At 37.1% G+C, this 14,517-nt stretch overlaps 1 protein-coding gene across 1 annotated transcript in view; it reads right to left on the bottom strand.

Moving 5' to 3' along the window:
- Nucleotides 1–215: 215 nt before the first annotated feature.
- LOC131857915 (receptor-like protein 43) overlaps nucleotides 216–14,517 on the bottom strand; it is a 66,721-nt gene continuing 52,419 nt past the window's right edge. The window contains exons 5-6 of the mRNA XM_059210703.1: nucleotides 738–743; nucleotides 216–469 (exon numbers count right to left, since the gene is read on the bottom strand). Coding sequence (XP_059066686.1) covers nucleotides 216–469; nucleotides 738–743 — 260 coding nt within the window. The remainder of the gene's footprint in view (nucleotides 470–737; nucleotides 744–14,517) is intronic.

The following is a 14,517-nucleotide window of genomic DNA, read 5'->3' as shown; positions in this document are numbered from 1 at the left end:
GCATAGGGAATCAATGTGGTCTTTTGTTTATTAAATGTTTAATGTTTTTAAATATGTATAATATATTTTTTTTTCATAAATAGGCCTTCTCTATTAATTAAAAATATTAAAGTACATATTCACAAAAAATGGTCGGGGGATACAAGATCACCCCGCTAGAGTCACACGGATAGAAGCCGGAGTCAAAAAATAAAGCTATTCATCAAAAAACTTCCTCAAGCAACCAAAGCAAAGGTAGCCGAGGGAGGAGGATCTGGATCATCTTTCTTGCCCCATACATCAGCGAGGTCAGGAGTTGGGTCCAGCATAGACCACCCATCATTAGGATCTTTCTCAACTTCTCCTTTCTCCCGCCTGGGAGGCGAAATCTCCCAAGCCAAGTGGGGAAACTTGGAGGTGGTGGTAGAAGGCCACCCAAAGCCATCACCAACAGGAGGAGCCAAAGTCACAGGAGTAACAGAAGGGCACCCTGAGGCAGAGCCATGATGCAAAGGAGAAGTCGAGTGACACCTCCATGCATCATCTCTCCCACTAGAGGAGTGGTGAGGAGTCTAGGACCATGGGGTCTGAGAGCGATGGGAAAAGGAATTGCAGCCACAATGGCAACCACGGGGTGGAGTGCCGTCGGTAGAGACAAGATTTGGTGGCACTCGAGAAACCACACAAGGGGCATTGCCCTAGTGCTGGATGAGCTCCTATGAGTGGCCCACTTCTAGAGCCACTTTGTTAGCTTGTACCTGAATCTGCATTAATACATTATTACAAATGAAAGCTTTAGCATAAAGTGAGACATTAATATCCAGAAAGTTGTGAGTAAAAAGAACTGCATTTCTATCCTTCCGAAGAGTGAATAGGATCTCCATTCTGAAAGCATGCCATATTTGGGAAAATATGAAGGGGATTCTAGGTGAATCGCTTAGAAGAGCCATATGCCAAGAAAAGGGCTCAAACTGAAAAGGCTAAAAGAAATCATGGATCCAGCTCCAGTACTGTTAGGCTCTTCTACAAAACCAAAAAATATGCATAAACATTTCTGGGTGACCACAAAAAGGGCATCGGGGATCAGGAACTCCCAAATGCTTAAGTATGGAACCCAAAGGCAGCCCTTGAAAAGGAACACACCAAGCAAAGTGTGCAATCTTGGGTTCAGTGGTGGTGGACTAGACAACAAGAAACTTGAATCTCTAGGAAGTCTGAGAAGACTGCAAGTGCCACCGCTAGTTGAGAATATGGACCATAGGTAAATGAGGAATCAGCTAGAGATAACCCATTTTGGGATTGTAGTTGGTGAAAGGAGTCCAATGATACCACTTCCAATCTTTCCAGCAAGGTCTGACAGACTAAATGCCAAGCTTATGTAATAAATGTGAGGGTAAGGTCGAGACCAGAAGGTCATAAGTTTATTGATCTAGTCGAGATAGACAAAACTGGACCTAGAGGTCATCCCATGACCAGAGGTTCATAGAAGCTTTGGAAAACAGATCCTTATGTGTTCTAATGCCACGTTTATGAAAATGTAGAGCACTAACACCCTGGATTTTGGTCAGTGGTGACCCTTGCACCTAAAAAAGAGGTGACCACCAGAGGTTGTGTTGATTCATGGAGATCTCATCAAGAAAACCATCACCCGCCCATTGAAGCCAAGGCTTGATAGCTTCCCAAGAATGCCAAATGCTTTTAACAACAAAAGTACCCTAGATCTGAACAAGGTCTTTCATAATGAGCAGGGTTTGAAAACCAATCCCCTTCCAAGCCGGCCTATTGGCAGAAAATCCTAAAGAAATGTAATGTCAAAGAAGGATTTTTCAAGCCTTGTCACGCCAGATAAGGCTCTAATTATCCATTTAGCACATAAGGCAAGCCCTTGTTTCTAGGTCGAAATAAGGCCAAGCCCTCTAGACTCCTTGGGAAGACAATAATACTCCCAAGTGACCCTGTGGAAACCTTGATGGTCAGACCCAGAGGCCCAAAGAAAAGCCCGCATAAGTCTTTCCAATATCATGGAAGAGGCCTTAGAAGGAGCCCAACATGAGGAGTAATAGACATGGGTGGCAACCAAAACCTTAGAACAAATTTTTGAATTTACTAGCCAAAGAGAGAGGCTTGATAATCCAATAGGCCAACCTTTTCTCAATCCTGACTAAAACAACATTCCAAAGATCCACAGGCGAAGCTTGAAAGGCAAAGGGAATGCCTAGAAAGTGAACACTTTCACCATAATGAATCCGTTCGTAGTCATATTGAAGAATCCAAGGCAAGGTGGGAAGAAAATACTGCCTATAACATTGCATCTTGTGCCATTGAATGGTTGAACCAGAAGCCAAGCAAAAGGTGTCCAGACATTGAAGAGTGACCTACAAATTGTTTTCTTCTTCAATGAGAGTGAGGAAGGAATCATCCACAAAATGGCCATTGACAAGTTGAGAAGGTGACTCAAGCAGGGAGATACCACGGACACGCCCAACAGAGATAACATTAGTAAGTAAGTAACCAAACCTTTCTGTCGTAAGAACATATAAAAAAGGAGCTAGAGGACATCCCTGGTGAATGGATCTAAAAATGGTCAAAAGCCTTAGGCTATTGGCCATTAATGGTGATATAGGTCGAGGCATCTCCAAATAACATCTGGACAAACTGAATGAATCTGGGACCAAAGCCAAGGGCTTTGAGCATAGCTAAGATAAATGGCCACTCAATGTGATCATATGCCTTAGTGAAGTCAATCTTAAGAAATATTTCCAGTTGTTTAGACTATCCCAATCTATCCCTTTCCAAACAACAATAATATTATCCAGAATAAACCTAGACTTGATAAATTCAATCTGCTCTGGATGCACAATAAGAGGTAGGAGATGACAAGTCTTGAGAGCCAAGGCTTTGGCGATGATCTTGTATGAGACATTGAGAAATGTAATAGGCCTCCAATTTCAAATGTTCTTTGGGTCCCCAACCTTAGGGATAAATTTGATATTACCCTGGTTAATCATCACTCCTAGGGATTGGGAATGAAAAGCATAAATGTAGACCTTATGGAGGTCAGGACCAACACAGGGCCAAAGGGCTTTGTAGAATTCATAGGGAAAGCCATCACACCCACAAGCTTTATCATCCGCCATAGAAAAAATGGCTTCCTTGAGATCATCAATGGTCAATAAGAGATCACAGAGGGTCTACTAAGACTCAAAGAGCCATTTGGGAACAACAACTAAGCAATCTTGCAAAGCTTGGGCTCTAGCTGAATAGTCTCCCTACAATGTGAACACCTCATAATGACAGACAAAAGCTTGCAAAATATCAGGTAGCTCATTGAGAACAACCTACCCCTCTTTGATTTTATTGATCCCTACAGAGGTATGACAGGCGCGCAAAGCTAGTAAAAATTCCTTGGAGGCCCTATCACCCACCTTGAGCTAATGTAACCTAGCTTTGATTTGAGCTCCTCTAGCAGAATAGCTATCTGCAACTTGTTTCTGATGGAGGAGCTGGGCTAATCAAAGTTGTAGGTTAGAATCAAAAGGATTCAAGGTGAGAGCTTCTATGGAAGAACAAAGATCTTTGGTGGTCATGTCATACAACCGCCTGTGGTACATGGCAAGCTATCTACCATAAATGTGCAGAAACCTCATAGAGCATGTAATGGCGTCTTTCCACCATGCAATCCAACCAGTGTGATGATGAGGCCTTGGATCTAAATTTCAAATCCTTTGAATGTGGGACATCATGGTTTGATGATGCAGGAGAGACATGTTGAGGTAGAACTGTGTCTTGGAAGGATGTTGCCTAGCTGGCTGCCATTCAATGATAAATGAACCAAGGGAAAATTCTTGGTGCAAGGTTAGATTGAATCAAAGCATAACAGACATAAAACATTCAAATCAGGAAATACAAAAACAATCTTGATACCTTGCCAAGAGAGTTCTCTTGTTCCTCCAATTTGGACTCTTGTTGAAGCCAAGAATGTGCCCTTTCCTAGCTTGATCTGAATGGTCCAATAGGAATGATGTGGTTGGCTCTCCAATATTGTGCACAATGGATAGAGGATGGATGGCTAAAGAAGGATGGATTGATGATCAAAGTATGAAATGCCTAAGTATGGATGAGTGCAAATTTTGGTATAATAAGGGTATGAGGATAATTTCTTGGGCACAAAATAACAGCATGGATTTACTAAAATTGTAGATGAGAAACAAGGGGATGGAGCCCTCAATTTATAGGAGGAGAAGAGAAGGAATGGAGGGATAGGATTGACTCAAGATGAAGGGTCAAGATTTCTTGTGAGCCCACACAAGGCCCAAGAGGAGGTGAAATGACAAGTGTGGAGACCAAGAGATATGCTTTAAAGACATTTCTTTTCTTCGCACTCCTCAAGGCTCATTGGTTAGACTTCCCAATGAGCCTAGGGAAGAGAATGGAATAAAATATTCCTTGAGGGATGGGGATGAGGAATTAAAAATTATTGAAAAAGGATGATCATGGGGATTGGAGGAATAAGGAGAAATTAAAAATTCCTTGGAGGATGGGATGCCTAGAGGAATGTGAGATTTTGAAAATCTCACATTCACCTAGGAAAAGAGCATTTAAGGATGGTGGTTGGATGGAAGGGACAAGGAGTTGACTTTGTGGTTAATCATTATGATTAGCCACTAGCAACTCATTAGGAGAGGGATTAGAAGAATGATTAGGTGGAATTAGGGTAGATAGGTTATAGGTTCTTTGCATTTTACCTTTATATCCTTGAACATTTTCGTAATCCATAATACCTGGGCACAATTAGTTGCTGCTGCAAAATATTTTGATTCTGCTGTTGATAAAGATGTGCAACTCTGTTTCTTGCTCAACCATGAAGTCAATCTACTACCAAGAAAGAATGCTCTATCAGTGGTGCTCCTTCTATTATCTACATTTTCAGCCCAATTTTCATCTGTGTATGCACATAAATCAAATTTTTCATCTTTAGGATACGATAAACCAAGATTTGTTGTGCCTTGTAGATACTAAAAAATCCTTTTCACTACTGATTCATGATTTTCTTTAGGATTACTCTAAAATCTTGAAACAATACATATTGGATTCATAATATCAAGTCTTGTTTGTGTCAAATACAGTAAGCCTCCTATCATAGACTTGTATCTTGTCAGATTAACAGGTGTTGATTCATCCTTCAATGATAGTTTATCAGTTGTAGTCATAGGTGAACTTACCAATTTAGAGTTTTCCATGCCAAATTTCTTTAGTAATTCCTTCAAGTACTTTGATTGATTTATGAATATACCTTTGTCAGTCTGTGAAATCTGCAATCCTAAAAATAATTTTATCTCTCCAATCATAGACATTTCAAATTCTTCCTGCATCTTATTAGAAAAGTCTTTACACAATCCATCTTCTCCTCCAAAAATAATATCATGAACAAAAACTTCAATAACCAAGATTTCATCATTAGTCACTTTGAAATATAGATTGCTGTCAGTATTACCTTTAGTGTAACCAAGCTTCAAAAGATATTTGTCCAATATAGAATACCAAGCTCTAGGAGCTTGCTTTAATCCATATAAAGCTTTCCTTAACCTGAAAACCATATCTTTGTCATTTGTCAATGAAAATCCATCAGGTTGTTCAATGTAAACTTCCTCTTCAATATCAAGATTCAGAAATGCACATTTAACATCCATTTGATATACTTTATAGTTCTTGTTTGTTGAAAAAGCTAAGAATAGTCCGACTACCTCAACTCTAGCTACTGGTGCAAAGGTTTCATTATAATCATTTCCTTCTTTCTGTGAATATCCCTTACACACTAATCTTTCTTTGTTTTTGATTACCTTACCATCTTCATTAAGTTTATTTTTGAATACCCATTTAGTTCCAATTACATTTTTTTTTTTAGGTCGTGGAACCAATGTCCATGTGTTATTCTTTTCAATTTGTTCCAATTCATCTTCCATAGCTTTAATCCAATGTTTATCTTCACATGCCTCATTAACAGATGTTGGTTCAATTTGAGAAATTAAGTATACCTCTTCATTTGCCAGTCTTCCTCTAGTCATAACACCTTGATATTTGTTCACAATTATCTAACTTTCAGAGTGATTCAGTCTTACATACCTAGATGTTTTTACTTGTTGTTGTTCTTCAATTGCTATGGAATTTTCAGATGATGTTGGTGTGACTGGATCAACATTCTGTACCGGTGTACTCATTGTAGGTTCATTTGATATTATCTCTATTGTCGGTTCAGAGTCCATGTACCTTGAATTACCTCTAAACTGTTCATCAATCTTCACATTTGCACTCTCAATGTTATTTTGTAATCTCTTATTAAAACATCTATATGCCTTGCTCTTAGATGAATAACTAAGAAATATTCCTTCATCACTTCTAGGATCAAATTTGCCAATATACTCATCTCTCCTAATATAACATTTAATTCCAAATTATCTAAAATATTTAAGAGTAGGAGTATTACCAAATTATAGTTCATGAGGGATCTTACTGGTTTCACCTTTGATGTGAACTCTGTTGAATGTGTAAACTGTTGTATTCACTGCTTCTCTCCAATATACATGAGGTAGATTTTCTTCTGATATCATGCTTCTAGTTGCATCCACAATAGTTTTGTTCTTTCTTTCCACAACACCATTTTGCTGGGGTGTCCGAGGTGCTGATAGATGTCTTCTAATCCCATTCACTTCACAAAATGTATTAAATTCCTTTGATGTGAATTCACCTCCTTGATTTGATCTCAAACATTTGATTTTCTTACCGGTTTCATTCTCTACCATCACCTTGAATAGTTTGAATTTTCCAAAAGCTTCTGATTTCTCCTTGAGAAAAGTAACCCAACACATTCTAGAATAATCATCAATGATTAGCATAAAATATCTATCTCCTTGTAGACTTCTAGTTCTTGCTGGACCACATAAATCAGTATGAATTAAGTCAAGAACATTATTAGATTTTTCTGGAATACTCTTAAAAGTTGTTCTAACTTGCTTTCCAAATTGATATTCCTTACATACCGGATTGTGAGGTTTAACAATCTTAGGTAAATCCCTTACTGCCTTAGTTGTACTGATTTTCACAATGCAATCAAAATTTACATGGCAAAGTCTCTTATGCCATAACCAACTTTCATCAATATGTGCATTTAAGCATGCTTTCTCATTGTTATTCAAATGAAAGATATTACCTCTAGTTTGATTACCAGTTGCAATTTCCAAGCCAGTTCTATTCATAATTGTGCATTTATTATTCTTGAATTGTAACTGAAATCCTTTTTCAACTAGTTGACCAACACTCAAAAGATTATGCTTCAAACCTTCAACATAGTAAACATTATTAGTATTGTGCTTACCACAAAAAGATATAGTGCCTTTTCCTTTGATCAAACAAGCTTTATCATCCCCAAATCTTACTAGACCTCCATTGTATTCATAAAAGGTTCAAAATTTAATTTTATCACCAGTCATATGATGTGAACATCCGGAATCAATGATCCACTCATCCTTTTCTTCAATTTTAGCTACCAGGGCCCGCTCTACCACTTGAACAGTAGGTACTAGTTGATCTTCTGTTATAGCAACAAAAGCCTATCCATTGTCTGTCGGTTCCTCATCAGAATCATCAATAACTCGTTCATCAACAAAGTAACATGATTTGTCTCTATTCTTCTTAAATATGTATCTTTGATATTCAGGGTTAGGCTTGTATGTTCTTTAAGCTTCTTCTTTCAATAATGCATGTCTATCAAGACACCTAGATACCATATGACCAATTTTATTGCAGTTAAAACATTTAAATGGTGCTTTACCTTCATACTTACTTCCAACTGGACCTTTATGCATTTTTCTTGCAAATAGTGCTTCAAGTTCTTCTAGTTCCTCATTCTCCCTTCTGATTTCTTCAAGTTCTCTTGCATAAAGTGCTCTCCAATTAGATTTCTTAGATGATGATGATGATGATGTTGTAGATGATGATGATGCCTTGAAAGTTAAATCTGTCTTAATTGTAGCAACAGGACCAAATTCCTCAAGTTCTAAAGCTGAAAGTTTTCCAACCAAAGTATCTCTAGATACTGATACATTAGGCATTGTTCTCAATCCATTGATAGTAGTTACTTTCATTTAATATGCCTATGGCAATGCTCTTAAAAATTTAGAAACAATTTCATCTTTACTTAAGGATCCTCCACAACATTGTATACCCAAAACAATTTCATTTACTCTTTCTATAAAAGCAGAAATCCTTTCATCTTCTTCCATTTTTCAGATTTTCATACCTGACCCAGAAGCATTCCAGTTTTGCAATTTTGAGTGTGGTATCACCTTCATTCAATGTTTCTAGTTTGTCCCAAATAGCTTTAGCAGTAGATCGGTCTGATAATCCCATGATTTGTTGATCTGATAATGAGCTCAAAAGTGCTTCTCTTGCTTTGCAATCATTCTCCTAATCTTTAGCCAAGGTTGGTGGATTAGGTTGAATTTGAGTAGGACCAACATAGCCATTCTTTGTAACATCCCATATGTATCTTCCAATGCAATTCAAATGTGTCTCCATTCTGATCTTCCATATGCCATAATTAGTTCCATCAAGTGTCAGACTGTCCTTTTTGAAATAGTTAGTTGACATAGGATCTCCTCAAGCTGTTAAAATTTTGCAAAAAGAGAACTAGGCTCTGATACCAATTGTTAGGACCCGGAGGCAATTGAGAGGGGGGGGTTGAATCAATTGTCTATGAATTTGAAACCCAATACTAACTTAACCAAAATATCAGTAAAGTTTAATGCATCAAACAAAAATACAAATAACATCCACAACACATGACACAGATATTTGTACATGGAAGCCTTGTAAGGGGAAAAACCATGGTGGGAAACCTTACCCACAATCTGATGATACTACTGCAGATAGTATGTGTGTACAATATGGAGTCTACACATGAAGAAAGGCCAACTACCTAAAGCTCACTACTCAATCACAAAATGGGAGTCACACTGACTACAATTGGATGGTTAAATCCAATGATAATGTACTACTCAAAATAGCATCTTCATATGCTGGATTCAGTATCGCTTAAGCTCTAATTTGCCTTCTTCAAACCTTCCTTGAATGATGTCTACATGTATAGCTCTACTTATATTCACGTATACTAAAATACCTTATTCTCTACTACTTGTTACATTCCCATTCCCATATCAATCTCACAAATGAGATCATACATATATACCAAAACCTAAGACCAAATGTGTAGGTCGGCTCACTAAAGATATTACAATCAAATCAATTACAAATGGATCAATATGCAATGCATCATGTCGGCTCAATGCATTTACAATAATAATAAATCATTTCCATAACATGTCGTGCCGAACTGGAATAAATAACGTTTGCCGATCTATAACCTAGACCTATTTGCCGGTAACAACAAATATGCAAACTCGATTAGACCAATGACCAAATCACCAAAACAAAGTGTCCAAACAATGTCTTCGACATAACGAAGTAATCTTCAAGTCATTCTTAGTGTTGGTGTACAATATAACCTACCGGTGAACTAGATACCGGTGATTGTGCATAAGTCACTGAACATGCCGGTGAACATAACCAAAGATCTACAAGTGCTGATAGGTGTAGACAAGTGTTGACATCAATGACAAAACTAGTGCAACACATCCAAAATACCAACAAGTAATAAGTTCAAAACTAACATTACCAATAGAACACTGATTCATCCCCCCTCTCAGTGTTCTTGGATTCCAACACTATCAATGCCCTACTAAAAGAATCAAGATATAAAAGAATGGCCTCTTCTATTTGCTTCTTGTCCTTTTCCTCAAAACCATCAAAGAATGCATAAATATTATCTAAGTTACCATCATTTATAATCTGATCTATCAAATCTTGAGCGTCCATTTTCTTCTTATCGGTTCTTCTTTTTGCTTCTAGTTTGGGCTGCTCATCTGATTTGGGTTTTTGCTTATGTATAATTGTGATCTTTTGCTTCCAAGGAGTCTCCTTGACTGGTTCTTTATCTTATTCTTCTTTTTCCTTACTACTCTAGCAAAAACTCCTCTCTTCTTAGGGATTCCTTTAACCCCTTTCTCTGATTTTGTTTCTTTAGAAGAAATAGTCATATATTATCGGGTAGCCTTTTGCTTATTCTTGGGTGACTCTATCATTTTCTGACTAGTAGGCTCAACTGAAGATTCTTTCGGTTGTTTGGAATTCTCTGTAGTTACTGAGACCATATTTGGTGTGGTTTGAGCTACTTTTCGGGTTTCCCTTTCCTCTTTTCTCTTCTTCTTCATATATTCTTTCCTCTAGATTTCAAGAATCTTAACTTTATGCTCACCTTTATCCTTGTCATGACCTTCACTTATCAATGATTCTACTACCACCTTTGTCATTTTTTTCCTAATTGCTGGGGAAACCTATTCCTTATGAATTTTAAGTCCTTTTTCTTGGGCAGTGCCAAATTTTTCTTCCTTCTCATCAATCGGTGCCTATAGTAAATGGTGTCCATAGGCATCCAGTGTGGCCTCATCAACCTCATAGCCCATTGGAATTTTTTAGATTATTCTTGGTTGAACAACTTCCATCATACATTCATCTTTATTGACCATAAAACAAATTGTATCTTTATATTTTTCTATTATTGATTGGGGGATTCTAGTCTTATTCTTCATTTCTTCCTAGAATGTCTTGAAGAATTCCCATAAGTTAGCTTTACTTAACTTGCCCCCTTGCCTATCCAAAATTTGTGCTATTTGAGTAGCTACTGGGCGGTCAAAAGGCCATTGAATCTTGCAAAAACCGGGTACTGTACCCAAAAAGTAAAATACCAAATAAATAACTAGAGATCCATACTAGAAAGTGTTCTTCTTGTCTTGTTTGATCTTTTGGAGGTTTTTCAAAAGTTCTTTCAGCATTACACTGCATAAGTCATAATGCGTATCCTTCTTAACCATTTGGTGAGCAACCAAAATGTTGTTGTCAGATACAAAATTTAGTCTGTTAGACTAATCTAGACCTTGTAACCGATAATCATTGTGACAAAATTTATATCAATATCCCTAACATCATCAACCCTCATAGATCTACCATCAAAAGTTGTGCCAATAAGTTTATTGAGCTTTGTGTTAGAAAGCTTGCAGCTTGGGTCAGGAACACCACCGATTTTGGGTAAACAGGTGACTTTTTTTATCGATTCCTCTATGATCTTTATGATTTGTCCAGCTAGATGAACTCTTTGTGAATGCAGCTCAAAACATATTGCACCCATTCTGCCTCATCAAAAGTTGGAAAATCCATGAACAGTTTAAAGCCCTTCCTCTGCAGGTGTTCAAATTCCAGTTTGAGTTGGTTGTCGATAATTAGGTTTGGGTAAAAACATAGGACAACTCATATTCTCCAAGCTCCTCAATGTCGAAATGGATATAAGCCCTAATATCCTCAATATGAAGAGCTCCATGGTGAACCTTGAAAAATGCACCCAATGGTTCATCCAAAAGTGACTTAAACTGATGCTTTTTGAAAATTGGGCGGGGGCGGTTCTTGACCTCAACCACCAAAGGAGTGTCGATATAGGATGAAGATGAAGCCATTATAACCAAATATCAAAACTAGGGTTTCTACAAATGAAAATACCTTGAAATGCTATCAAGAGATCAAATTTCCTTGAAAGAAGATGTTTGCACAAGTTGCCATGAACTCTCTGTTGGCATATGATGAACCCACATGTTGATATAATGATAATATATGTTGTCATTGATGTCAATAAGTGTAAATGAACCTATTGGAAAATGCACACTCCAATGAGAAATCATAGGTGATTGAAGGTATTGTCATTGATGGCAACCTTGCAATCATATGATATCGGCAAGTAGACATAGGCACCAGCACCAGTAGACTCTATAGTGGCACACAAAACACCGGCACTGAAAAGGAAGACTACCGACATCCTGGTCGATAGGAATTTTGTGTATTTATATTTTGTAATTAATTGTAAAATCTTTTGTAAGCCGACTTGGCGGATTGTAATATGACTCATATAAGTATGAGATCATTGTAGATCATTTAGGAAGTGAAGTATGAAAAGATAATAGCAGACCTAATGCGTGAATTATTGGGATAAAGGTTTATGCATATTGCAGAGCTTAAACCGGTACTGAATCTAGCATAGGAGATGCTGATCTAAAGCAGTACAAGACATTGGATTTGTATAATCCATTTTGTAAGTCATTGTGACTTCTTTTGTAACTGAGTAGTGAGCTCTAGGCACTTGGCCTTCATGCATGTCTAGGCCCCTATTGTAAATAGTAATATTCCCTTATTGTCCAATAAGCGAATATTGTGGGTCACAAATCCCACCGAGGTTTTTCCTACACCGGGTTTCCTCGTTAAAATACTATGTTATGGTGTGTCTCTTATGTTGTGGTTGTTATTCTTATTTGTTGCATTATTTTTGGTTTACCGGTACACAGTTTTGATATGATTTTCATGTTATAATTCAAGTAAATTATTTTACCAGTTAGATATTGATTCACCCCCCCTCTTAGTATCTTTGGGAATCCTAACAATTGGTATCAGAGCTTGGTCCTCTATTTTCAAAAGCCTAACAACTTGAGGAAGATCTTGTCATCGGTAGAGATGGAAAACCTAAGGAAGCAATTGGAAACAACTCTTTCAAACTATGATGCAAAAAAGGTAAAAAATATCAAACTTGAAGATGATCTGAAGGCTGCACAGGATATTATTCAAGGACTTCAAGAAAACCTCACTATTGCAAGGAATAAGAGAAGAGGACTTTGTGAAAAGATGCAGAATGATAATGATGATAAGGAAACTCTTAATGATTTGGTAAACAAACTGAGACAACAAAAGGGTACAATGAAGAATAAGATGCAAGATATGACTATGAGATTTTGTAAAGAAATTGAAGATAGAAAGAAGAATGAAGATGACTTGGTTAGAAGACTAAATGATGCTGGAAATGAAAACACAAGAGTTAGTCATGAAAATGATATGTTGAAGATAGATTTGATGCATACACAAAATGACACAAATGAACTCATGAGACAGAAAGGAATCTTGGAGAGTGAACTGACTGCTGCAAATCAACAAAAGGAGAAATTCAAGAAAAGTTTAGAAGAAATTGATGACATGCTGAAGAACCAGAAACCAAATGGTGATACAAATGGCCTTGGCTTTGAAGTTGGTGAAAGCTCCAGTACTTCAAACAATCATGATCATAGCAAACTAGTAAGACAACCTAATGCTTACAAATTTAATGGGAAATGCTTTAACTATAACAAGTATGGTCATAGAGAAAATCAGGGTAGATCTAGAAATTATCATAACACTAATATACCCACCGGTCAATGCTCTAAGTGCAACAAAGTTGGTCATAATTCAGAAAATTGTTGAATAAATGTAAGATGTATTTTTGTGGAAGATTTGGACACTTATCTAATCAATGCAGAACACAAACCGACATAGGATATGGGAAAGCTATTTAGAAAAACAATGTGACTTGTTATGCTTGTAACAAGATTGGACATGTTGTAAAATTTTATAGAAGGCATCACTGACAAATAACAAAGGTCCTACCTTGAAAGGGTAAAGAAAAAGTTGAAGAGGTAAAGCAAGAATTCTCAAAGCAATGGATCAGAAAGTCAGATTAGAATGGTGATGGGAATACTACTCCACTGAAAGGAGACTCTTCATCTAACTGAAGGAAAATCCTTTGGGGGTTTAGCAAAAAATTGAAAAACATACTATTATACCCTCGGTTGATGGTGAGAAATTGAATTACTTCTATATCGGCAGATGGGTTAAGTTGTGACTTAATCGACAAGAATTAAATGTGGTACTTGGAGAAAATAACATTATAAAGCAAGTGTTTTAGCTCCTTTTTCATTCATTGAGCATTCAAATCTTTGAGAGAGCGAAAATTCCCGAGTGAAGGCATCCTTAGTGAAAAAGTGAAGTAGTTCATCCAAGAACTCATCCTTAAGGCAGATTGAGGTATTTATAACTATGGCTTCCTCATCCACACTTGGATTTATTGCAAACCCTACTGTGATTGAAGTTATCAAGCACCCTAGACCCGTATTCAAACTGGTTCCCAAAATAGAAAAGAAAGATGATACCATAGGTGCATTCTCTAAAATACCTAAGGGAGTAGTCTATATAGAGGATCCTAGAATATACATACATTGTCATATAGAGGAATTAGGAGATGATGAGATCGAGAACATGTATAGAATTATGATTTATGATGTAGATGGTAATGTCAAGTCGGAACACAAGATAGTAGAAACCCTAGGTTTTGTGGATATTCTTAACATTCCTAATTTTCCTAAAGATATAATAAGAATAGTTTTAAGCAGAGTCCATGGTGAATTATTTTGGTTGGATTCCATCCATAAGATCACAAAAGAAGCGGTTAAGGCAATAACAGGGTTACCTTCCACCGGTAGCAAACCTGACAGAACTAAAAGGGTCTCAAATGACACAATG

Source organism: Cryptomeria japonica, chromosome 8, assembly GCF_030272615.1.
Source record: "Cryptomeria japonica chromosome 8, Sugi_1.0, whole genome shotgun sequence".
Classification (NCBI taxonomy): Eukaryota; Viridiplantae; Streptophyta; class Pinopsida; order Cupressales; family Cupressaceae; genus Cryptomeria; species Cryptomeria japonica.
Note: the sequence above shows the minus strand (reverse complement) of the source record. Positions and strands in the feature narration are given on the sequence as shown.